This window comes from Corythoichthys intestinalis, chromosome 15 (assembly GCF_030265065.1).
Source record: "Corythoichthys intestinalis isolate RoL2023-P3 chromosome 15, ASM3026506v1, whole genome shotgun sequence".
NCBI classification, from domain to species: domain Eukaryota; kingdom Metazoa; phylum Chordata; class Actinopteri; order Syngnathiformes; family Syngnathidae; genus Corythoichthys; species Corythoichthys intestinalis.
In genome coordinates this window covers 15887211-15913819 of record NC_080409.1, presented here as the reverse complement: position 1 = coordinate 15913819, position 26609 = coordinate 15887211, and the positions used below count along the sequence as shown (strand labels likewise).

At 40.0% G+C, this 26609-nt stretch overlaps 1 protein-coding gene across 2 annotated transcripts; it reads right to left on the bottom strand.

Moving 5' to 3' along the window:
• Positions 1-1322: 1322 nt before the first annotated feature.
• Positions 1323-26487, bottom strand: adss1 (adenylosuccinate synthase 1). 2 transcript variants are annotated; one of them, XM_057859731.1, is made up of 13 exons: positions 26292-26487; positions 15471-15573; positions 15321-15383; positions 14921-14971; positions 14775-14841; positions 14592-14699; positions 14432-14513; positions 14240-14366; positions 14013-14167; positions 2024-2148; positions 1800-1897; positions 1571-1720; positions 1323-1482 (listed from the first exon to the last, which is right to left on the bottom strand). In XM_057859731.1, exons 1-13 carry the CDS (start codon positions 26478-26480, stop codon positions 1430-1432), a joined length of 1371 nt encoding a protein of 456 aa, XP_057715714.1. In that variant the 5' UTR covers positions 26481-26487; the 3' UTR covers positions 1323-1429. The 2 variants fall into 2 exon arrangements, with proteins under 2 accessions (XP_057715714.1, XP_057715715.1); XM_057859732.1 differs by lacking the exon at positions 26292-26487 and adding an exon at positions 25256-25494.
• Between the last annotated feature and the right edge of the window lie 122 nt (positions 26488-26609).

The following is a 26609-nucleotide window of genomic DNA, read 5'->3' as shown; positions in this document are numbered from 1 at the left end:
CGGTGCTCAAAAATACAAAAGCTAAAATCTTGCGCATGAAACCACTTATCTTTGATATTGTTATTATGATGATGATTGTAATTATGTTTAGTATTATTTACTACTACTGTATTGCTGTGGCTACAACACGTTATCTGCTGCTAGCCTGCTGCTAATTAGTATGTGTAGGATGGCACAATTATGTAAACGCATAAATGCAAGTCTTTCAAGTTTTTTGTTTGTTTGTTTACAGGTGGAAAACGCTGTTAGGCAAGGGAAGACAAATTGATGTGCCTCACAACAACACTTACTGTACGTCGATGGACACATGCAGACAACGTGCATTCTACTGTGATGATAGTCCAACTTCTTTAATATTTTCCTAATAATTTTATAAATTGTGATTTATTGACCTGTTTTGCACATCTACCAATCATTTTAAACAAAAGAAACGGAATCATGTTGTCCAAATGTTTTATTGTGATCAATATCTGCATTAAAAAAAGAATGACATACTATTTTTTTTGTATGTACATACCTTGTAGTATTTCCTTGTAACAACAAAATCCGTGTCAGCCCTTCTGCATTCGGCAACTGTAAAATTATTTCTAATTTCACCTCATTATGGTCACTCAAGTGGCCGGCGTATCAATCTACACCTCACGTCCAAACAGGCTGACATGTTGTTATAATTTTATCCACAAATGATCAACAAAGTGATAAAAACAAAATACAAACTTTTAGGTATATCCTTAGGTTTAAAGCACATCCTTAACTTATTGTCTGCAGCTATTTTCAATTTAAGGCATATGGAGAGGTAGATCCACACTGGTGCTTTGAAGATGGCCGCTGTTCAAAACATTCCACTTCGAACCAGGTGTCCCCCAAAAATGTATACACCCTTTTGCAGCTGATAAATTGACATGTTCTCTCTTGAACGGCATTTTCTCATTTTGAAAATGAATTTTCTTTGTTCAAAGTTTAGTCTGGTTGCCATCATTGATTCAATTTAATCTACAATGAAATAGACAATTTGGTAACCAATTGTTTAAGAATGGATACATTTTTTGGGACACCCTATATATGCGCTTATATATGCACAGAACAGAAAGTCTCGGAGTCTCATCTACGTCGTGCTGAATCCGTTTTGGAGATTCTGTGGGTTCCTCTGGCTTGATTTTGCAGCTTTAACTGTCAAATCACTGCTTACTTAAACCGCAAATTATGTTGTTCTGTCTAAACCGGACGTTCGGAGCGTAAATTATCAAAGATGGCGCCGCCCATGTTTCGCTCAGGAAACTTGTCTATAGCCCCCCCCAAAAAAAGCAAAGCAAAACAAAACAAATCTTACACATATGTATTGTTTATTGGTAACTAATGATGAGATCACTAGAGATCAAAACTGCCGCAAGGTCTGCAGAACTGTCATTGAAGAGCAGGAGTTTCCACTCTAAAACATCTGGATCATGCACTCCCTGGACTTTCCAACACCGACCCACTTGACTGTAGGGAGTGAAAGAAAGAGTCATGAGTAAATCTATTAGCATCACTGAACTATAAGTTAAAATGTAAATTTGAAGTCAAAACCTACTGGGAACGCCAATGTGGTTCTCAATGAAGCGGATATAGTTTTGCGCTTTAACTGGGAGGTCACCCCATTTACGGGCTGCAGAGGTGTCTGTCTTCCACCCAGGGAAGGTCTCATACTCAACCTCCACATTATGCAAAACATCCATGTTGGCTAGAATGAAAATAAACAGTATGAATAAAACATGAACACCCATGTTAAACCCCTTTCATCACTTCATCTCCAAAATTACCTGGAAAATGTGGGATTCTTTTTCCGTTAAGTTTGTAAGCAATGCCTACTTTAATTTCGTCCAAAACATCAAGAATGTCAAGTTTCGTCAAAGCGATGCTGTAGGAAGGTTGACACAGCAGAAGAGAGATATATAAAATATAGGAAAATCCTTATTATTTCAACTATGCAGAAAGACAGGATGAAACATGCCCACTTCTCATAATGATTGATTTCAAAACTCACGCTGTGAAGCCATTGATCATGTGCGCGTATCTGACTATGACAAGATCCAACCAGCCGCAACGTCGTTTCCTCCCTGTGGTCACACCAACCTCATGACCCCTTGTCTGCAGCAGTTCTCCGACTGCCTACAAAAAAAAAAAAAAAAAAATTTCACAGCACATTGACTCCTTCAATCAGATATGCACTCACACTGTTTTGCGATATGAGCGTGATCATGTTGCACGACAGACAGTGCATATCACACATACAGCGTGGGATGTGATGTGGGAAAATGAGTGGAACCTTTATGTTAATTCCTTTCAAAACCTTTTCACGAAATGTTTCAAGAATTTGCAAGGCCATTGGTTTGCATAGGGACAGTAGGGACATTACACTAGCAACTTTTCAGGCTGCTCAAATTGTCCCCACCAACTTTTAAGCAACCTTATTTGCATTATATAATGAGATTGGTTATATACAGTAGATAATTAAGATTGTTGTAAGGATAGAATAGACCCTACTATTATTAAGTGAATTATTTTCATTATGTTCAGACTTACATTTATCCCTTTTCACTATCTGAATGTACCCTTCCATTTTTTCCCCTCAAATGCACATTTGATTGGCTGATGACTTAGAACCCCCACGCTGCCACACAGCCCCGACAGATTCATGTCATCAACATGCCGCCTCCTCCGCCCTGTTGAAGAGGAGCGATATTACTGTAGAAGTTTTTTGGGGGGCCAGCAGCAGCCACTGTAAGTAATGTAAAAAGATGTCAATGTTGTGGAGGTGCGGGAAAAACAACTTATTTTCCAACTGAAAGTCGGACTTGCATCAGAGTTAGCATAACATTAAACTGTGTGAACTTGCTAGCCTGCAAAATTCCTGCAGTCAGGCCAAACTCCAAAAGGAACAAAGTCAAGCTAGCCGTCCCTCATCTGGATCATTGCTTGCATTATGTGCATTACAGTAATGCAATGTGGTGGCTTCAGAGTGCAAGTCCCTTTATCAATAAAAACTGGGAGCTATCCAAAAATGGGTCCACTTCAGCATTTTGAAAACTTCCAAAATAAATGTCTGGATTTTATAAGCAAATTTAAACTGCAATATTTGAACCTAACTCAAATTATATTAACATACACAATAAATACAAATTTGTTAACTATCCAGGAATGCAATATATATGTGTATATAGGTATCAGTGTTGCCAAAGCAGACCACAGGAGGAGGATGGAGGAGCAGCTCACAAACCCCAGGCAGATGTGGCAGGGCATCCAGGCCATCACAAACTACAGGGGCTCTGCTGTGTCAGCCGGGGACTCAAATGCGGCATTAGCGGAGGAGTTGAACAGCTTTTTCGCCCGCTTTGAAGCCCGGGCGCAGCACACAGCCACACCACCCCCTGGACCACCTCCTCCGCCTCTACTACAGAACACACCAACTACCAGCACACCTCCACAACCCCCACTTCAACTAACAGCAATCACCGGCACTCCTCAGTTCATCTTGAGGGTGACGCCTGAGGAGGTGAGAGGAGTACTCAGGGCCGTCAACCCAAGGAAAGCCACTGGACCAGACGGAGTACCAGCAAAGGTGCTGAAGGCCTGCGCTGATCAACTAGCACAGGTCTTCACAAACATTTTCAACAGGTCACTGGAGCAAGCCATCATCCCAACCTGTTTGAAATCCGCCACCATCATCCCTGTCCCCAAAAAGTCACCTACAACCTGCCTCAACGACTACCGCCCCATAGCACTCACCCCCGTCATAACGAAATGCTTTGAGAAACTGGTTCTTCGTCACATCAAAACCTGTCTCCCCCCCACCCTGGACCCACATCAGTTTGCATACAGGCCTAACAGATCGACGGAGGACGCAATAGCCACAGCTCTTCACTCTGCGCTGAGCCATCTGGAGAGGAAAGGGAGTTATGTCAGAATGCTCTTCATAGACTACAGCTCAGCTTTCAACACCATCTTACCGGACATCCTAATCCCCAAGTTGTTCAGCCTGGGGCTCCCATCATCTATCTGCTCATGGATTAAAGACTTTTTAATCAACCGGCCCCAACAGGTGAAACTGGGCCACCACCTTTCATCTACCCGCACACTCAGCACTGGCTCACCGCAAGGCTGTGTGCTGAGCCCACTCTTGTACTCGCTCTACACATATGACTGCAGCCCCTGCCACCCGGAGAACATCATCGTCAAATTTGCTGACGACACTACAGTGGTGGGGATGATAACAGGGGGAAATGAGGTGGCCTACAGGAATGAGGTCCTGAACCTGGAGAGGTGGTGTGCAACTAACAACTTGGCACTAAACATCTCCAAAACAAAGGAACTCATCCTGGACTTCCGGAGAAACAGCACCACTCCTGCCCCCCTATACATCAAAGGTGAATGCGTTGAGCGAGTGCAGTCATTCAAATTTCTAGGGGTCCATATCTCTGCGGACTTATCCTGGTCAACAAACACGTCAGCCTTGGCCAAGAAGGCCCAACAGCGGCTACACTTTCTAAGAGTGCTCAAAAAGGGACAACTGAGCACAAGCCTGCTGGTGACCTTCTACCGTTCCACCATAGAGAGCCTGCTGACCTACGCTGTGTCAGTGTGGCACTCAAGCTGCACAGTGGCAGATAGGAAAAGACTGCAGAGGGTGACCAACACAGCCCAAAAGATCATCGGCAAATCCCTGCCTTCCCTGGCTGACATCTATGCCTCCAGATGCCTGAACAGAGCAAAACGCATAATAAAGGACACCACACACCCCGGCTTCCATCTGTTCAACCTGCTACCCTCTGGCAGGCGATACAGATCTATATCGGCTAGAACTAATAGACTTAGAGACAGCTTCTTCCCTAAAGCTGTCACAATACTCAACTCCAGTCTGCACTGAGTAACAATATCGTAAACTTTTTTTTTTTTTTTTTTTTTTTTTTTTTTTTCTCTCACTGTTAATAACCAATATTTATCACTGAAAGGTATCACACGTCACTTTTACCTATACTACTGCCACGATCTACAAATGGACTGTAAAACTGAAATGTTTTATTGCACTGTTAATAACCAATATTTATTACCGATGCTGCTATCAAATATCACTTTACCCTTACTTTTTGACCCTTTTTATATTGTTTTATCTTGCGATATGTAAATATATACATATGTAGATATATAAATATTTATATATAGACATATTTTTTAAATTTTGCATATTGGAGACTGTATATACTATTCTGTGTGTAAGTATGTGTGCACTCTATAGGGCAGCTTTGAATTTCATAACACTTTGTGTAATGACAATAAAGGCATTCTATTCTATTCTATTCTATTCTATTCTATATATCAGTGGGGAGAACACTGCCAATGGGAAAACCCATTGGCAGTGTATCAATTGGCAGTGTATCAAATACTTGTTCTTGTGTGTATGTGTATATATATATATATATATATATATATATATATATATACAGTGCCTTGCAAAAGTATTCGGCCCCCTTGAACCTTGCAACTTTTCGCCACATTTCAGGCTTCAAACATAAAGATATAAAATTTTAATTTTTTGTCAAGAATCAACAACAAGTGGGACACAATCGTGAAGTGGAACAAAATTTATTGGATAATTTAAACTTTTTTAACAAATAAAAAAATGAAAAGTGGGGCGTGCAATATTATTCGGCCCCCTTGCGTTAATACTTTGTAGCGCCACCTTTTGCTCCAATTACAGCTGCAAGTCGCTTGGGGTATGTTTCTATCAGTTTTGCACATCGAGAGACTGATATTCTTGCCCATTCTTCCTTGCAAAACAGCTCGAGCTCAGTGAGGTTGGATGGAGAGTGTTTGTGAACAGCAGTCTTTAGCTCTTTCCACAGATTCTCGATTGGATTCAGGTCTGGACTTTGACTTGGCCATTCTAACACCTGGATACGTTTATTTTAGAACCATTCCATTGTAGATTTGGCTTTATGTTTTGGATCATTGTCCTGTTGGAAGATAAATCTCCGTGCCAGTCTCAGGTCTTGTGCAGATACCAACAGGTTTTCTTCCAGAATGTTCCTGTATTTGGCTGCATCCATCTTCCAGTCAATTTTAACCATCTTCCCTGTCCCTGCTGAAGAAAAGCAGGCCCAAACCATGATGCTGCCACCTCCATGTTTGACAGTGGGGATGGTGTGTTCAGGGTGATGAGCTGTGTTGCTTTTACGCCAAACATATCGTTTTGCATTGTGGCCAAAAAGTTCAATTTTGGTTTCATCTGACCAGAGCACCTTCTTCCACATGTTTGGTGTGTCTCTCAGGTGGCTTGTGGCAAACTTTAAACGAGACTTTTTAGGGATATCTTTGAGAAATGGCTTTCTTCTTGCCACTCTTCCATAAAGGCCAGATTTGTGCAGTGTACGACTGATTGTTGTCCTATGGACAGACTCTCCCACCTCAGCTGTAGATCTCTGCAGTTCATCCAGAGTGATCATGGGCCTCTTAGCTGCATCTCTGATCAGTTTTCTCCTTGTTTGAGAAGAAAGTTTGGAAGGACGGCCGGGTCTTGGTAGATTTACAATGGTCTGATGCTCCTTCCATTTCAATATGATGGCTTGCACAGTGCTCCTTGAGATGTTTAAAGCTTGGGAAATCTTTTTGTATCCAAATCCGGCTTTAAACTTCTCCACAACAGTATCTCGGACCTGCCTGTTGTGTTCCTTGGTTTTCATAATGCTCTCTGCACTTTAAACAGAACCCTGAGACCATAACAGAGCAGGTGCATTTATACGGAGACTTGATTACACACAGGTGGATTCTATTCATCATCATCGGTCATTTAGGACAACATTGGATCATTCAGAGATCCTCACTGAACTTCTGGAGTGAGTTTGCTGCACTGAAAGTAAAGGGGCCGAATAATATTGCACGCCCCACTTTTCAGTTTTTTGTTAAAAAAGTTTAAATTATCCAATAAATGTTGTTCCACTTCACGATTGTGTCCCACTTGTTGTTGATTCTTAACAAAAAAAATTAAATTTCATATCTTTATGTTTGAAGCCTGAAATGTGGCGAAAGGTTGCAAGATTCAAGGGGGCCGAATACTTTTGCAAGGCACTGTATACAGTGGGGAGAACAAGTATTTGATACACTGGCAATGTGTTTTCCCATTGTGAGTGTACCAAATACTTGTTCTCCCCACTGTATGTATATAAAATAAACATAGTCAGGGAACAACAAAAATAAATAAAAATGGAGCCTTCATTCAAGTAAAACACTACTGCTTTTGTCCACAAGCACTGCCAAACTCAACAGAAATGAAAGCTCCTTTGGGCTGCTTTAAGACAACATAGATGAAACAAAAATGACATGAAAAAAATTATAATGGCTACTGCTGCTGGCCGAAAAGAAAATTCTAATATCCCTCCTCTTTGAAACGGGCGGAAGAGGTGGCGTGTTCTCGACATATTGTAAAAGTCTTCAGCCAATCAAATGTGTGTTTGAGGCGAAAAATGGACCGGCACATTCAGCAAGTGAAGGGGTAAATTTAAGTCTGAACATAATGAAAATAATTCACTTAATAATAGTAGGGTTAATTCTATCCCTACAACATATTGGAAGACAATCTAAATTACCTATATACACTGCTGGCCAAAAGTATTGCCACTCCTGCAATTCTGTTAGATAATGCTCAATTTCTCCCAGAAAATGATTGCAATTACAAATGATTTGGTAGTAATATCTTCATTTATTTTGCTTGTAATGAAAAAACACAAAGGAGAATGCAAAAAAAAAAAAAAAAAATCACTGTCATTTTACACAAAACTCTAAAAATGGGCCCGACAAAAGTATTGACACCCTTTGAAAAATAATGTGATGCTTCTCTAATTCGTGTAATTAACAGCACCTGTTATTTAACTGTGGCACATAACAGGTGGTGGCAATAACTCAATCACGCTTGCACCCAGTTAAAATGGATTAAAGATGACACAACCTCTGTCCTGTGTCCTTGTGTGTACCACAATGAACATGCAGGAAAAAAAGAAGACCAAAGAACTGTCTGAGGACTTGAGAAGCAAAGTTGTGAGGAAGCATGGGCAATCTCAAGGCTACAAGTCCATCTCCAAAGACCTGAATGTTCCTGTGTCTACAGTACGCAGTGCCATTAATAAGTGTAAAGCCCATGGCACTGTGGCTAACCTCCCTAGATGTGGACAGAAAAGAAAAATTGACGAGAGATTTCGACGAAAGATTGTGCGGATGCTGGATAAAGAACCTCGACTAACATCCAAACAAGTTCTAGCTGTCCTGCAGTCCGAGTGTTCAACAGTGTCAACCTGTACTATCCGTCAGCGTCTGAATGAAAAGGGACTCTGTGGTAGGATACCCAGGAAGACCACTTCTGACCCAGAGACATAAAAAAAGCCAGGCTGGAGTTTGCCAAAACTTACCTGAGAAAGCCAAAAAGGTTTTTGGAAGAATGTTCTCTGGTCAGATGAGTCAAAAGTAGAGCTTTTTGGCAAAAGGCATCAACATAGAGTTTACTTGGAAAAAAAACAAGGCCTTCAAAGAAAAGTACACTGTCCCCATGGTCAAACATGTCAGAGGTTCCCTGATGTTTTTGGGGTTGCTTTGATGCAAATAAGGTTGCTTAAAAGTTGCCTAAAAAGCTTGCAGTGTTATGTCCCTACAGTCCCCATGCAAACCTACGCCCTTGCATGAATGGCAGTATAAGTCAATAGAGATTTATTTTGCTTTGATCATTTAGTCTATCAATTAATTAAGTTCATATTTGTGTGAAATGTAGCCCTGAGCCCCATTCAATAATCTGTTTCGTCTTATTAATGTCCTGTCTCCAGCAAAAAGTGTACATGCAGGTTATACTGTTATAGCGTCTCTACCAATGTTGAGCCCAAACCTCCACACTTGAGAATTTGAAACATTTTATGTGGCCTCCTAGTCAATGACAAGCAAAAAGCATGTTTCCCCAAATTTTGTTGTTTTGTTCTTCGTTTGAATTAAAATAATCATAAATTCAAGACCTATCATTTCATGTCCAGACATTGTTCAAGATTTTCCTACACACGAAAATTGAATAATAACTAATATGGCTATAAAGGGTATTTACACACACAAAAGAGCTACTTTTACATGGACACTTTTATTTGGATTAAAAGCCTGATCGAAATAAATATGCTTCATGTGCACACCTCATTCGGAATATTCTAACCCAATCCAGCATATCCTGGTCAAAATTCTAATCCAAACAAGAGGGGGGTTTATGTCGATTGATAAACTGATCAAAGCGCATTAAAACATTTTATTCCAAATAAAGCGGCTTGGAAAATGAATGAATGAATTTCAGAGCAAGCAGTCTTTACTGCACATGCCTATGACGTCAGTATATGTGTTTGTTATCCCTGGAAGCTAGTAGAAGCGGACTGAGCAGAAAACAGGGTAGGCGCAAGACTAAACTGGTTTGTATACGAGACGAACACATTGCTTGAGATATTAAAGATTTTAAAATTATTGACTTAATGGTCGCAAAACGGGAAAAATACATGAAATAACGCTAATGTTTAATGTAGAAATGGACGGAGCCAGTGTTGTTTTGGCAGCCCTTTTAATTTTCGTTTAGTCTTTTGGACGATAATACTTATTAGTATTAGTCATATTTTAGTCATCTGAAAACGTGTTTGTTCTCTTCTAGTTTTAGTCGACCTTTACTAAAAATGTTTCCGTCTGTAAATTTTTATTAACCCTTAGATGCACAAGCTACTGGACCCTACACTCTTCCATAAGTGGGTCAAAAATTACCCATATTAGAACCAATGTGTTTTTATGCCATTTTGGTGAAGAATAATCACTTGTATATTAGTTAGTATTATATTTAGGGCCACATGAGAATGATTTCATGTTTGAAATATATGATTCAATTAACATTTTTTGAAAAAGAAAAAAAAAAAGAAAAAAACACTTCCTTGTATTTTATCATCAAAGATGAAGAGCTTCCATGCATCTTTTTGGTGAGACAACGGTGTTAAGCCCTTGTGGAGGCACCGACCGATTTCTGAGGATATTGTGGCTCTGTGTTCTGCCCTGGGTGGGAGGTAATTCGCTCTAGTAAGAGCCTTACCGGCTCATTCTGTTGGCCTTGATTTGGACACTTTCTTCTTCAGAGGAAACATAAGTGGAATTTTATGAGTCAAATTGATCCTGTTCAGTTGGATTTCCAGGTGGACAACTGCCACCTGGACAATAGTCTGGGTCCTCATCATCAGAAATTTCGGACACTTGAGTCCAACCCCTGATTTTTTCGTGTTTTTCCGACTCGACTGAACGGGAAAAGTCGCATAAAAGTGGACCATTTCAAATTCGATCCAGGTTACTTTCATATGTGGTTAAAATCCCATCCGGACCACATTTTTCCAGAATGTGGCTGCGGTCCGAACTGTCAAGTCCCCCAAATTGGAATTCATGCAGCAATTAACATCAGCAAAGAGCGAGAGAGTCAGGGTGTTACGGTAGTGGTGCAGCTATGCATTAGCGTTAGCGCCTAGCTTGAACGCGGCTTTTGGGGAAGAAGTGGGCTTGACAACAGTCATAAAAAATAAAATGGGTTGAGGATAAGCCTGACAATGCTCCTGCGCATGCGGGCCAGTTTGCTCAGCGCATCTCGGACTGCGAATAAGAGCGCATGTGTGATACTTGAACAGGCTCAACTGAAAAAGGTACGCAAAAAAAACATATGACAAAAAAGCAGAATTGTGCATTAGGACCTGCGGTATGAACCTAGCCTTAGTTAGCTGGCTAGTTATGAAGTAGGTTAATTTGTTGATAAATAATAATTAAGAATCATATAAGACATGCACACAAAATACTATATGGACATAATACTTACTATACACGAATCAGGTCTTTCTATTTAAAATAATCTTTTTAAGGGAAGTCACTTTTGACATACCTAGTCTGTGTTGTCCACGGTAAGTTTATTCCTGACAGCCAAAGTAGGGTAGTAATACAAAAATGACAATTTCTTCAAATGTATAAAAAGTTCATAAAAAATTTGAATGGCAATATATCAAAAACATGTTTTTTGAGGAATACATGAAATATGAAGTGATAACAATTATTCATTCCGAAAATATATCAAGAAAACGACCTCACCGGGTCATTTTTGACCCACTCATGCATCTAAGGGTTAAAAAATTATTCCAAAAATAAATAAATAAATGGACATTGGTGATAACACACACACTCAGCAGGAAAACAGTACATTTTTTAACAATTAACTGTACCCACCTGGACGCCACGAACTGTTAGTAAAAAAAGTTGTTAGAGAGTTTAAGAGGCTGCTCGCTGTTAGCATTAACCACGAGTTACATTTAGTGTGTGATGATCACTCAACACAGACCTTCAAAGGCTAAAGCAACATTGCATATTCTCTCTGGCCCAGAAAACTAATCTTACCGTGTGTGCAAGCTTGCATGGAGACTGGAGACTACACACCAGTAAGTCGGGAACGGGGGCACCATATCACAAATGACCCAACCAGACACTGCTACGATGCAGGCTAGTCTTGCCAGACGAAAACTGGCATTTGTCTCTTTATGTTTTCATCTCCCAAAATCAATTTTTAGCTCATTAACGTCTCGTCATCGTCATGAAAAAAAGTGCTCGTTGACAAAATATTTTGGTGCGATATTTTGTTGATACGGAAGTGAGTACGGCTTATTCGTTTTCTACTACTATTTATAGTTGGTCAATGAAAGCATGTCAAAACACTTTGTTCCGACCCAAAGTGTGATTCATGAAGTCCCAATTAGATCAATATTTTAGTGTGCATAATAGTGCTTCCAATCATAATTGTAACCTGAAAACTGATTGGATTAAGGAAATTTTGTTAATGAAAAAGTATCCAATAAATATCACATGTTCGGAATAAGTTTATACTGTACATTGCCTAGGACTAATCTGTTCTATCTCTAAGAGGTAATGCAAGTCTGCTGTTCACAGCAAATGTAAATGTATTCTAAACGTGACCTCTGGCCCTAAATTTATCTCTGTGACCTGTTGGCGTGCCAGTCAGTACATAAACGCCTCACATCCCCCTCGGGGCAGCTGCCGAAGCCCAAGGCACTTGATCAGACACGAAATATAAACGTAACAGGATAAAAGTGAACTGCATGTGACAAATGGTGTAAGTTGATTCTCTACAGTAAAGCGGGGTCTCCACAGACACTTATTTTGTCACATTTAACCAACCCCTCACATGATGAGAGAAAGTCAAACACGTGTTCTTACTTGCGTTGTGCTGAAGACCAGATTAACCGAGACCAGAACTCAAAATGGCTATGATAAGACCATTTCTTTTGAGAGTTGAGACTTAGACAAGACTATAAACATCAATTTGAAAAATGTTTTTACAAAATTTGGACTTGAGCACAAGACCAGTTGTTAGCTCTACAACACTAGTTCTTCCTGTTCTTATAGTCTGTGGTGCACGGTACAGTACAGTACAGTACACTGTACTCATGAATATGTGTCCACGTACAATTGCATTGTATTCACTTCTTCATGGCTTGCCAACTGACATTGACAAATGACTCTCTCACCAGTTTCAAAAAATGTTGCTCTTTCCAGTTGCTATAGTAAATAATGAACACATTTGACATTTAAAGCTGATTGGTCTCCAAGCAAAAGTCACTCTCAACACATCCAGCCACACACACCAGACTAAGGCTGTTCGATGAATCCATTTTGAACCGAAACTTACTTTTCTGGTTAAAACGATGTTATATACGTTCAAATCGACACATTCGATTTCAAAAATCGCAGTTTTGTTTATCTAAACCGCCGTAGTTTCTTCTGAATTTCTACTTCCCCCACGAGAACGCTCTGTCTTGAACAACGAAAACAACAACAACCATGGCTACCAGCAATTCTGCTACTTTTGCCCAGCCAACTTCAGACACAAATTGCATTACATCTTGAGTAAGTGTATTATCTTATGATGTACTTAAAGTATTGTTGTTTATGCAGAAGGATTTTAGTGGCTTGTCAAAAACATGCAGCATTGAAACTCAACACTTCCTCATTATTTGGTCTGCACACTTTCATGTACCACATAACGACACACGGTAATATAGCGCCACGTCTGGCTGAGTGTATACTGCAATAAACCACAAGTAAGAAAGTATTTGTGTGTGCGTGTTTGTCCCTCTGTTTCGTTTCCCTGTCAAGATTGCTGCCACTAGATTACAGTAACTAAAAGGATGCCTTGCAGTTTTTTTGTTTTAATACAAAAACATTTTGGCAAAATTCATAGATCTACATTTAAAAATAGAATCTATACGCACATTGTTCATTGAACCATTAATGTGTTTGACCTGACATCCTTTGTAAAGATGAGGTGCTCATAAACCAAAGGGATCATTCTGTTTTATACCTTCACTGGGGTGTATATTTGAGTTTGTTTAGACAAGGTGATTGCCACCTTGCATATTGTTACTATTGAGTGACAGTTTTGCACGGATCATTAATTTATGTAAGTAAGACCAGGGAGAAATGTGACAGCACATCACCCTGAGCCAAACTGATTTGATGGACAGGCTGGTTACTTGGTTGGCAGACTGACTTGCTGACAGACTATTTGCTTTACAGACTGACTGAATGACTACCTTTTCTCTTGTTTCTTTCATTATCACTTTAAGAATAGAGCTGGAGTCTGTTGTATGAATAAAATGCTCTTAATCCCTAGGGATTGTTGTGTGTGTATTAACAGAGTTAAATTCACTGGCACTTTCAGTTCTAGTAAAGAAAAATAAGTTTAAAAAGACATTCAGAATACTTTATTTGGTATTATTTTTTTTGCCAAGAAATCGTAATCAATATCGGAAAATCAGGATTTTGTTAGGCAAAAATCGAACAGCCCTAGCCCACGCCGCAGGTTACTCACTTTCAGATGCGTCTGGGGATCATGCTTTTCTTAATTTTGATCTACAGCCAAATGTCAGCTAATATCTTACATTGAGTTGTTCAGTGGGGAAGGCTCCAATTCCCACGCGAGTAGTGTAGGCCTTTGCTACACCAAACACATCACCAATATTGAGCGGGGGGATGCCAAGTCCAGTACATGCCCCGCCCACAGTGCAGTTTGATGATGTCACAAAGGGATATGTACCTGAAGAGAGAATTCACTGTAATAATTTCATAGAAGCACATTTGCTTTCTATATACATGACAAAAATCCTACCAAAATCAATATCAAGGAGAGCAGCGTTGGCCCCTTCAACCAGAATTTTCTTTGACGATCCATGAAGGGCCTCATACATGTAATAGACTCCATCTCTGACCATAGGCCGCAACCTTTCACCATACTCCTGCAAGACGGCATTCACGTTAGAAGCAGCCACAAGACACTGGTTGTTTAATGCTGCAGGTCTACCTTGAGCTTTTTCAGTTGGTCCTCAACATCGACAGTCAAGGTCGGATACATGGATTGATACTGGCGTACAAGGTTCTTGAATCTAAAAGCGATTCATATAAGTTATAAATGACTTGATGAGCAAGGCCAGAACAAAATGGAGTTGGCAATATCTCCGTACTTGCTGGAGAAGTCCTTAAAGTCACCAAGAAGGTCACATACACGAAGACCCGTGCGAGACGCTTTACTAGAGTATGCAGGTCCAATTCCCTTCTTGGTTGTTCCAATACTAATATCAAAAAGCAGACAATTGGAACACAGACATGCTCATTCATAAAAAGAAATATGAAATGTTAAAACTTACTTTTTTCCCTCTTGTGCCTGCCTTTCGGTTTCCTGTAATCCATCGACAACCTGGTGAAAATCAAACACTGAGAAGGAAAGACAAGTTTATAAAAAGTACATGTAAAATACAAACATATGACTTTTGAAATGCAACACTATACGCACCAAGGTGAGCTCTATCTGAAACAATTAGTCTCTTCTCCCAGCCTTTCAACCCTGATGAGAGAAGACTGAGTATAAATAACATGAATACAGTGCACCTGATAGATAGCCTCAGTAGACCAACACATAAACCACCTTCTGCCTTTCTGGGGACATTAATGTCCCATATTATTGACTATAGGAGCGGTATTAATCCACACAGTGTTAATTATTGTGCCTTTGGTTTGCATCATACTGAAACATACATATTTTGGTTATCCTTGAGAATATTAAAACATGAGACATTATACACCACTGAAAAAAATAACATAGAACACATAAAAAAATAGACTATATAGAATCAATGACTATTAAAACCATGCCATTATCTTTGCAAAGGCAGAAATTATTGCGCGGGTTATACCTTTCCTCTCATTTTTATCCCCCTCTTCAAACAGGCCAGGTAAATGGATGACCACACCGTTCCCTACAGAATGTATGAAGAGAGGAATTTTAAAATATGACATTACACATATGTCGGAATACTTTAATCCAATTGTTTCATTTGTATTACCAATGAGTGAAATGCTTCTGGGATTTATGATTCCACTGGGGAGAAGGTGGAAGTCATACTCTTTGCCATCCACTACCACCGTATGCCCTGCATTGTTACCCCCCTAGAAATTGAAAACAATAAATCCCAGTCACGACTAAGCATCATCACATGTCTTCTGGTGACTATGATTAAAAAAAGGAATAGAAAAGGAAGCCTTAATTATCATTGTAAAGAGTACAACGATATTTCAAGCTTCACCATAACATGCACCGCATGAAACCTAAAAACACAGGTTACAGTGTACACAGATTGGAAACAAAATGGATAAATAACCAGCAGCAACTGATGATGTAGTGGTAATATAACAGTGTATATGACAATTTACAATACCCAGACTTGGAGGCAGATGGCTGACTTGATACATAGTGCAAATGACAGTTTGTGCATAAATATCAATGTAACAGTGCAAAAATGCTATAATGTAACTGTGCAAATAATGCATAGGCCGTATTCAGATTACTCAGTACCCAGATTGTTTGTGACAACTGTCTGACAGTCGTCGGACAACATTTTACTTAGTGAGATGCATGTGACAATGTTGTGGCATTAGCAGTGCAATGAAAGTGACATTTCAGTGTAAACTTGAGTTGAGAATGATGATGGTTCTTGGGGAAAAAAAAACTGTCTCTGTCTGGAAACTGTCTCTTTGTTGATCCAACAAATGACTCAAAAGATAATATGTAAAAATAAGAATTAATTAAATGTTAAACTGTGTGGCTATATAATGAAAAAAACAAAGGTTGTTAGCATTCATTTTCGTCTAGAAAGGGACAATTTTACTATTAAAAATTACGATGACTTTAAGCATACATCCCAACAACCCAGACTGAAAAGATGTGAGAATGAACTAACTGGGGCTGACATGATATATGCCCTTTCATAATCTGATTGAAAGGCCCACACTTATGAAAAAAGTTTATTCAATTGTACAAGGATGTCAAATGTGCGTGTGACCAGGGCGTCCAATCCGGCCAGGGGCGTTGTTCTGAATGATAGGCTCGTTGGAGCTCATTCATACTGTACATCCAAATCAAATACTCTTATTTTTACATTGGCGCTGTTAAAAACCGTGGATTTGTGTGATCGAGTGTTCGCACTACTACACTTGACTCACTTTGATGTCCACAGTTACATTCGTTCATTCGCCCCCTCCCTGTCCAAATGGATTGAACCTCGAGCACTGTCAATGGCAGCCAATGAGTTAACGACGAAGTGACCCCAAAAATGCCCCCAAATAATAGGAATTGCACCAAATCAACAGAAACTAACCTGGATATACTTCAACATCAACAGGAAGCAGATTGTAAATGCCGAAAAATTAACAGGAAATGATCCAAAATTTCCATGAAGTTCCTTTAAGTATTTTAACATTACTTAATTACTTAAAATTACTTTTAAAAAAACTAGTTAGCCGTCTTGGCATGCTAACTAGCCATGTTATTTGCCTCGTTAACAACCTTACGTTATAATATTTGTTTTACCATCGCTAGACACACTAAACACACTGGAGTGAACTGTGGTAGCTGGTGGGAAATGTTCATGACAGTGTTTACTTATCTTAAATTTTGTGCAAAGTGACAGATGATTGTCAAGTAAATGGGAAATCATCTTGGAGGTGCTGCCTCCCCTGGCAACCACCTTCCTCAAGCATGTCTTGGACGTTGGCCCTCCTCTAAGCCATGCCGTCAGTTTCTTTTCGGTAGCCGTATTCCCATACTAGCAACTCTAAATCTTAAGACTAATATCAAATTTAAATTCTAATTCTAAATGTTAGATATAAATCTTATAAATTTTAAATCTATATCTTAAATGTAAATCTAAAATAAATATCTTCAATGTAAATCTTACAATTATATCACAAATATAAATCTTAAATATAAATCCTAAATCTAAATACTAAATTTAAATGTTAAATCTGGAAACGGGTGAAACTAAATATTTAACTACTATGCAAATTCACATGACTGGGGGCCGGAAGTAACAAAATAAAAGCTGGAGCAGCTTGACTGTTTACTGTTTTTGCTGTTGAAGTTAGATAAGTCAACATTGCTGTACGGTCCAGTCCAACAGAGACGCCTCGTGGCAATTCACTTTATTGGGCTCAAGTAAGAAAAAGTGACACGAAAAACACAAAATACTCTTTAAATAAAGTTTCTCCAAACTGTATTTTACCTAGATATTTATTATCACAAAGGTCCATGTCCAAGAGCCGACTGCCACAGTTGAGTAGGTTTTATTCACTTTCAAGCAACGTAAACAAACAGTCTTGAGTTGCTCCAGCTTTTATTTTGTTACTTCCGGTCTCCAGGCATGTGAATTTGCAGATTCGTCATTGTTGTTAATCTTATTTTTAAAAAGTAATTAATTACAGCTACAAATTACTTCTCCCACAAAGTAATTGAGTTATTAACTCAGTAACTTGAATTTAAGAGTAATTAGTTACTTGGAAAAGTAATTGGTGTTACTTTTCATGTTTTTCCCCCCCCATTCAAAAAAAAAAAAAAAAAAAAAAACCAAAAAAACCATAGGTATCACTATGTGAAGTTCAAAGGGTTTTTGGGACAATTGGCCGTAGCCCAATTCTTTACCCTAAACCTAACTAAAGACTGGTATTACGGCTATTGCGATAACTTGAAAGTAACTTTTGCTATGTTTGGAAGTCATTTAATGCTGTGAATCAACCGTTAAAGTTGTTAAAACTGCTCCCGTTATTGCATTAGTTTCCTTCTGTCTACTTTCGACATTTGAAAGTTTTAAAACGGTTTCATCATTTAAATACAGACTCAAGTCTAGATTTTGCCAATTTAGGAGTATTTTAGATCAAAAGTTACTTAGGATTGCTAGGAAGGTTCTCTACAACAGAGCCTTCCTGAGAAGTCTACTGCGGCTGTTTACTATCGCCAGCAAATCTATCATTTCGCATCTAGTTCTCTATACATGTGCTAATGCTGCCGTGTCTGTCATTTCGCATCTAGGTTTATATACATGTGATATCTACTGTAGCATCATGTGGGCGTAGTTTGTAGGCTATCGGCTACAGTCAGCTATTATTGGAGCCACCTAGCATCGTGTTTGCAATGGCATCACAAGTCCCTTCCCTCCTCCCCACTCCTGTTCTGCTGTCTCGTCTCCGTGAGTCCGTGTCTCAGACTTTTCTCGCATCATTCAATCAATGTAGTAAAGCAGAGTAACACATGCCTTTACATCCTCAGTATCGTTAACGGCATTGCCAAGATGAGAAGTAATTAATTAGATTACTCACTAGTGAAAAAAAGTAACACCGTTGTACTGTAACGCCGTTATTAAGAACACTGATATTATTAGCTAAATATTTAGTTTCACCAATTTCCAGATTTAACATTTAAATTTAGTATTCATATTTAGGATTTATATTTAAGAGTTACATTTAGGATATAAATTTAATATTTACATTCAAGATATATTTAAGATTTACATTTAAGATATATAATTGAGATTATGTTGATCATTTAGATTTAAGATTGAGGATTTATATATAATATATTTAAGATTTAGGATATAAATTTAAGATTTACATTTAAGATATACATTTAAGATTTACATTTAATATTTAAATTATTTAGTTTTGCATTTAAAAATTCAGGTTCAATATTTAAGTTGCTAAATGATGTAAATGTGCAAAAAAAGTGACTAACATTTTCATATCACATTTTAAACACTGAGTGACGCTAAATCTGAGAAAATGTTGTCGTAATTTTCAGCATGTCCTGCTTTACAAACGGCGCCTCATAATCCCTGGACTAGACATTTTGATTTAGTAAAAGTCTAATTATGTATTCATACACAAATCACTAACATTAAAGTGCGTACAACAGGATTAAAAAAACAAACAAAAAAAAGTCTTAAATAGCATTATTATGTGAATTAGACTTATATTTTGAGGCGATTCGACTATATGCAACAATTTGGCAAATCTTTTTAGGATGACGTTGGCAGGGTCATGGTTTCATCTGATTTAAAATTCAGCCCATTGAGGGGGAATTATTCAGAACGAGGAAAATGCGACGAAGAGAGACGCAAAATGTTATTGTTCCAGTCTCTCCAATATTTTTACAGAATATTCTTTTTTTCCAAAGTATTTTTCCCCAATTGCTAAACAAATGGTATGGTCATGACAAATAACAGTCTTGTGCTAAATGGAATATGAAATAATAAAAATGCATTTATTCAGTACGACATGGCAAAATTACTCCATAATGGTCAAAACTGACGACTTCACCTTTACTGTTGCACCTCCCGAACGATATTTTATGTCACCGTAGTTAGTCAGGCTTTTGTCGTTTCCCTGCACCGGCTTCAGAGAATGTAAATAAACCAAGAGACGTGTCAGCTAGCCGACATCCTAACCCTAACCGAGTGACGTCTCAAAATCTTATTTTCCCTTTTCGAAGCGAAAAATCACACAAAACTAGCCCGGGTCATGTCTGGGTTGTCGATGGTCTTCGCCGATCAGCAATCTGCCCGGCGGCGAGCAAGTTACAGTTCGTTCCCCTGCTACGGACAGGAGAGCTCGCCGGGGAAGCAACTGGAGAATACCAAACCAGGCAACATCGGAGGAGCGCTTAGCTGCCACATGGTCAACACAAATATGGCATAAAATAATGCTTTACTACACGGCGAAGACGTAAACAGAGAGCGGCATGCAGTTGTTGTGCAGCTAACATGGCAGGATGTGTCTGAGGAGAACTTTTCTACATGTCCGTCCATGATCAAACGTAAGTAAATAGTCCTTTATTTAAAGAAAGTTTGTAGTGTTTACTTTGTATTCGCTGTATTCGCAACCATTTTTAATGCAAAGTTGCAACTAATGACGGGGTTGAAAATTTGACAGAACACCAGGCATACGAAAAGGGCAAGCCGAGTATAGAGGGGTGTGTGCAAACAAGCCACCGGTCGTCGGCCAAGGTACATTCTTGGTGGACAATCAGCCACAAAATGCAAGCCACCGCTGTATTAAAACGTGTGCCGTGATCCCAGTATTTGACATAATACAAAATACGACGTTTACTCAACTTCTTTCGTAGGTCCAATGGTCTCACAGTAGTAGGGCTTGTTTTGGCCAATATCCGCAGTGAACTCCGGGAACCTTTTGAGACCCAAAAGGGCTCACATGCCTCTCCCTGGTGCAGCAACAATTTTTTGCAGCCGTTTGGCTGGCGTGATGCGAAAAATAAACGAATTAATCTGCAAAATCAGCTGAATCCGCAGCCCATCTGCATGCTATCAATCAATGCTGTATTGTGAGACGCTGACCCGGGTGACGACACATTCGCCCTAAACCCGAGACTGAAGCCGGAGTCACTCATTTTCATTGTGCGGGATTCAAAAATTGAATATACAGTGGGGCAAAAAAGTATTTAGTCATCCACTAATTGTGCAAGTTCTCCCACTTGAAAATATTAGAGAGGCCTGTAATTGTCAACATGGGTAAACCTCAACCATGAGAGACAGAATGTGGGGAAAAAAAACCAGAAAATCAGTTTGATTTTTAAAGAATTTATTTCCAAATCATGGTGGAAAATAAGTATTTGGTCAATACCAAAAGTTCATCTCAATACTTTGTTATTAAGCCTGAGTTATACTCCCGCGTTGCGGTGACAGAGCAGCGACGACGTCATTCGACATTCGATAGTTCTGCGGTGAAGGAACACGTTGCTCTGTAATTCACCTCCAAGCCACTAGAGGGGTGTGGCGTTATGTTTGTACGGTTTTGGGGCATGCTTGTTGACTTCCGCTAGTCTAGTTTAATGGAGAAAAAAAAAATGCAAGATGGAAATCTTGAATGTAAATCTTTTGTTCATCAACATTGAATAATTGTTGAACATACAAATTTTGAGGGGCAGGCGACGCAGAAGACTGTTTCGAGGTGGTCTGGCCGACTTTTGATGCCGCACAGGGAGTTCTAGACTCTGGTGGAGAGAGCTAGCTGTGGCGGCTAGCTTCATACTGGTGTCGAGCACTGCGTCCAAGGTCTGCAAAGCCCTCCAGCCCGATTTGTTTGCCGTGTCCTACAACCAGCCAGTGGGAAGCCATAGCAGATTTCTGGCGTCTATGGGACTTCCCAAACTGCGTTGGGAGCCTTGATTTTAACGTTATCATAATAAGCACGGAGGCACTCTCAATCAGTGATGATGTATCGTGTGTGAACTGTCTTATTGAAAATTGAAGATCAAAACAACTCTTTTGACACCAAATCTGTGCTTTATTCTTCATATACTTAGTCTTATGACTTATAAGTCACAGACTCACAGCAAACATATGTACACAATAAATGATGAAGCGCACCAACCAAAAATACGACATAAAGTGATAAAAAGTTGGCAGTTTTTGGCCGACTGGGTCACGGCTTCGTGTGGCCACTCGATTCCGAACACACACGTCTCTGTGGTTCTTCCATCCCCCCCCCCCCCAATCGCCGACCTTGCCATTTGGCAATCATAATAATAATGTCTTGACGAGACTTGCTCTTCGATGATACTACCATCGGCTTGGTCCATTTTTTGTGTGTAGAAAAATAAATGTTTGGTTCTATTCTACAATGGCGGTGATTTCGCGCTAAACCAGAAACAGTCTGAGCGGACCAATCACAGTCAGTTTTCGCCACGTCATACGCGTCTACGCGATGCGAAGGTTAGAAAATTCGAGAGGAGTGCGTCAGGCTACGCCGCAGGGTCGTAAATCGGTCTTCCTTGACGGCGCAGGTCTGACGCGGAAGTATAACTCTGCCTTTAGGGGTGTAACGGTACACAAAAATCTCTATTCGGTACGTACCTCGGTTTTGAGGTCACGGTTCGGTTCATTTTCGGTACAGTAAGAAAAGAAAACAAAATGCAAAATATAAATGTGCTAGTTGTTTATTACACACTTTTGTGCTTTCAACAATAGGAACAGTAGCCTATACAAAGCTAGAATTCTGCTCAAATAGTAGTGGGTATTTAATGATAATAATCCAACAACAATTTGCCTTTCAGACCCCACATATTGGTCAGCTTTCTTTCTGAAAGAAAGAAGAAAAAAAGCAATCCCAATGACAAAGATTTTAACATGTATTTTACAAATGAAATGCCTCAATGAATCTTTTTTCTTATGAACGGTTTTCAAAAGCTTTATTGGTGGATTTTCTCAAGTTAAAGCGCCACACAGAAATGAATAAATTTAATTGTGTAAGCAGGATCTGTGTATTCTTAATATTTAATTACTGTTTTTTTTTTTTTTTAGCTCATTTCAATTTATTTTATTTAAACGGGCTAATATTTATTTTATTATTATTTATTTGTATTTTACAAATGTGATGTAGTCTTCATTTATATTGTATATTTTATGTTGTATGACTTTAGTTCCTTTGTGAATATGAGTTCATACTTGTTTTGTTGCGGTAGGAGGGTTCTGTATTGAACACAGGGCCGTGTTGGTTGTTATTATAGCAGAGAAGACAATTGTAAATCAACAAAGACAAGTCAACTGTGCCCCGATCTACCACTCAAGAGATCTGACGGACTCAAAAAGTGAGTTACAATTGCATATTAGTTTGAAAATCGACCGGATCCCCCGTATTTTTACACGAGTGACTTCCGGTCTGCTAGCTAGTAGTATTGACGCAGGAGGACCGCGTCTCGCGTCAAATAATAAACTCTGCAGTTCTTTTCGCGTGCATCGCGTTGAGCAGCTTCTGGGAGGCGTCTAACACGCGGCCGCACTGCGACTGGTGTGCATTGGCTGACTGACTTTAACGGCTGCGTTTCACTGCGTTCTCGCGGCGGCCACGTTGTCGCGCCATTGACGTTTCTTACTGTCCTCCCGTGTTGGTCCTCATTATAGTAGAGAAGACGGAGTAAATATAATCTACACAAAGAAACTGTAACCCGATCGACTCACAGCCTCGGAAAGTAAGGGTTACTTTAAGTCAGAAACTCGTTCGGTACGCGTCTGTTCCGAACCGAGCACCAAGTACCGAAACGGTTCAATACGAATACATGTACCGTTACAACCTTATTTGTTATGTACCCTTTGTTGGCAATAACTGAGGCCAAATGTTTTCAGTAACTCTTCACAAGCTTTTCACACACTGTTGCTGGTATTTTGACGCCATTCCTCCATGCAGATCTCTTCTAGAGCAGTGATGTTTTGGGGCTGTCGTTGGGCAACATGGACTTTCAACTCCCTCCATAGATTTTCTATGGGGTTCAGATCTGGAGACTGGCTAGGCCACTCCAGGACCTTGAAATGCTTCTTACGAAGCCAATCCTTTGTTGCCCTGGCTGTGTGTTTGGGATCATTGTCATGCTGAAAGACCTAGCCACGTTTCATCTTCAATGCCCTTGCTGATGGAAGGATTTTCTCACTCAAAATCTTTCTTTACATGGCCCCATTCATTCTTTCCTTTACACAGATCAGTCGTCCTGGTCCCTTTGCAGAAAAACAGCCCCAAAGCATGTTTCCACCCCCATGCTTCACAGTGGATATGGTGTTCTTCGGATGCAATTCAGTATTCTTTCTCCTCCAAACACGAGAACCTGTGTTTCTGCCAAAAAGTTCTATTTTGGTTTCATCTGACCATAACACATTCTCCCAGTCCTCTTCTGGATCATCCAAATGCTCTCTAGTGAACCGCAGACACGTCCAGAGGCCTGGACGTGTACTTTGTTCAGCAGGGGGACACGTCTGGCAGTGCAGGATTTGAGTCCCTGGCGGCGCATTGTGTTACTGATAGTAGCCTTTGTTACTGTGGTTCCAGCTCTCTGTAGGTCATTCACTAGGTCCCCCCGTGTGGTTCTGGGATTTTTGCTCACTGTTCTTGTCATTTTGACGCCACGGGGTGAGATCTTGCATGGAGCCCCAGATCGAGGGAGATTATCAGTGGTCTTGTATAGAGGTGCACGATAATTATCGGTCCGATAATATAAATTATGACGTCATCCCAATAATTCCAACAACATTATATATTATCGGGCCTATTAATATTTTTGGCACGGTGTCGGATTGGGATGTGAGCGTTTGTTTCCACTCCTGTTTTGCCAGTATGCAAAGTTTTGTTAGTGTTCTACAGGCTGTATTTTTCCTTCAATGAGTTCGTTATAAACCTTACCATGGCAATTAGCAAATTTTGCATTTTACAGTGTTATGTTTACAAGTTCTTGAGAGGCCTTTTGGTTATTGATAGGCTTGCTGTTCTATAATTGCCACGTTAAGAAAGTTGTTTCATGGACCAATACGACAAAAGTCGCCTCTCCTGTTGCACCCAATGTTTTATCTGCTGACAAAGCACAATACATGTTGGATTTATGTTTGTTTTAGATCAGTTCTCATTGTTCAGGGGAACACATCGTCATCGATATTGACTGATTGATTGTGATGGACTCAAATTATACTTATTTGAAAAAATTACTTTTTTGAAGTCAAAACTGTTCTTTGTTTTGTTCATTATAATAATGTTCATGTCATCATGAAAATTCTGGTTTGGTCAAAGGCAAATCTATGCTGAATCAACCACTAGATTTTTGACCTACAGGTGTTTAAAAACTCAGGTAAATATACGTTGAACATTTTTTGACATATTATCGAATCGGTATCGGCCTTGGGGAGCAAGAAGTTATCGATATCGGTATCGGTGTCAAAAAATGGATATCGTGCATCCCTAGTCTTGTATGTCTTCCATTTTCTATTAATTGCTCCCACAGTTGATTTCTTTACACCAAGCGTTTTACCTGTTGCAGATTCAGTCTTCCCAGCAGGTCTACAATATTGTCTCTAGTGTCCTTCGACAGCTCTTTGGTCTTGGCCATAGCGGAGTTTGGAGTGTGACTGTGATTGTGGACAGGTGTCTTTTATACCGATAATGAGCTAAAACAAGTGCAATTAATACAGGTAACGAGTGGCGCCTCATTAGACCTTGTTAGAAGTTAGACCTCTTTGACAGCCAGAAATCTTGTAGGTGACCAAATACTTAATTTCCACTGTAATCTGAAAATAATTTAAAAAATCAAACCATTTGATTGTTCCCCCCCCCCCCCCCCACATTCTGTCTTTCAAAGTTGAGGTTTACCCATGTTGACAATTACAGGCCTCTCTAATCTTTTCAAGTAGAACTTGCACAATTGGTGGCAGACTAAATACGTATTTGCCCCACTGTATAAATTGCTTCCACACACATCCAGGCGGTCCATTTCATTCAGGAGCAAAAAACACAGCGTGAAATATGAAATAATCATGCTTTTTGGTGTCACAGACTGAATCTATGGACCCCCCCCCACTTCACAGAGCCCAACCATCCTATTTTAACACCCCCTGGCTCAGGCCATGTCTACTCCCTCTCTAGCTCAGACCTGGCCTTCTCACATATCAAGCCACTCTGAGAATGTGACCTGCTCTATAATGGCCAGGGTGGGTGAAGGGGAGGGGTTGTTACTTGTGCTGTCAGTGGAGAAAATACAACGTCCAGCAACAGTTGGCAGCTTATCCAGAACTGGACTGACCTCCGATTTCTGACCAGTGTTATATCTCATAGGCGAGTCATCTGAAGCCGACTTGTCTGAATGTTATTATGGTAGTAAATCAAAGCCCGCAGACATCATTGCATTTAAAGCTAATCTATTTGCTTAGTAAATTGAAATATGAAACTTCTCAACATCTCTCATAAGTTATGTGCAAAACATCGGAACGACCCAGAAAATGTTACATGCGCAATCATACTCGAATCCGAGTGGTTCTCGGCACCTGCTCTACTAGGATTGCAAACATTACCTGACATCTGCAGACAACGTCCGCTTCAGTGGCGAGCAGGTCGACCACTTTCCCTTTGCCCTCGTCGCCCCACTGCGCACCCAGCACAACAGTCACTTGGTTCCCCACGTCGTTACGCGGCCGCTTGAGTCCGGTGACGGCTGGCTGGTTCATGGTTTTGTGCTCTTTGGCCGACCAACTGAGCGACATGGCGGAGGCTTCGGGCTGGCCGTCTCAAGAGGACTAGCAGTCAGCGAGAGTGGGCATTGCCATATCTGTGACAGGCTGCTGATGATGTCAGCTCTAGACGCGAGCGCGTAATGGTCGTCTATAAGGCTC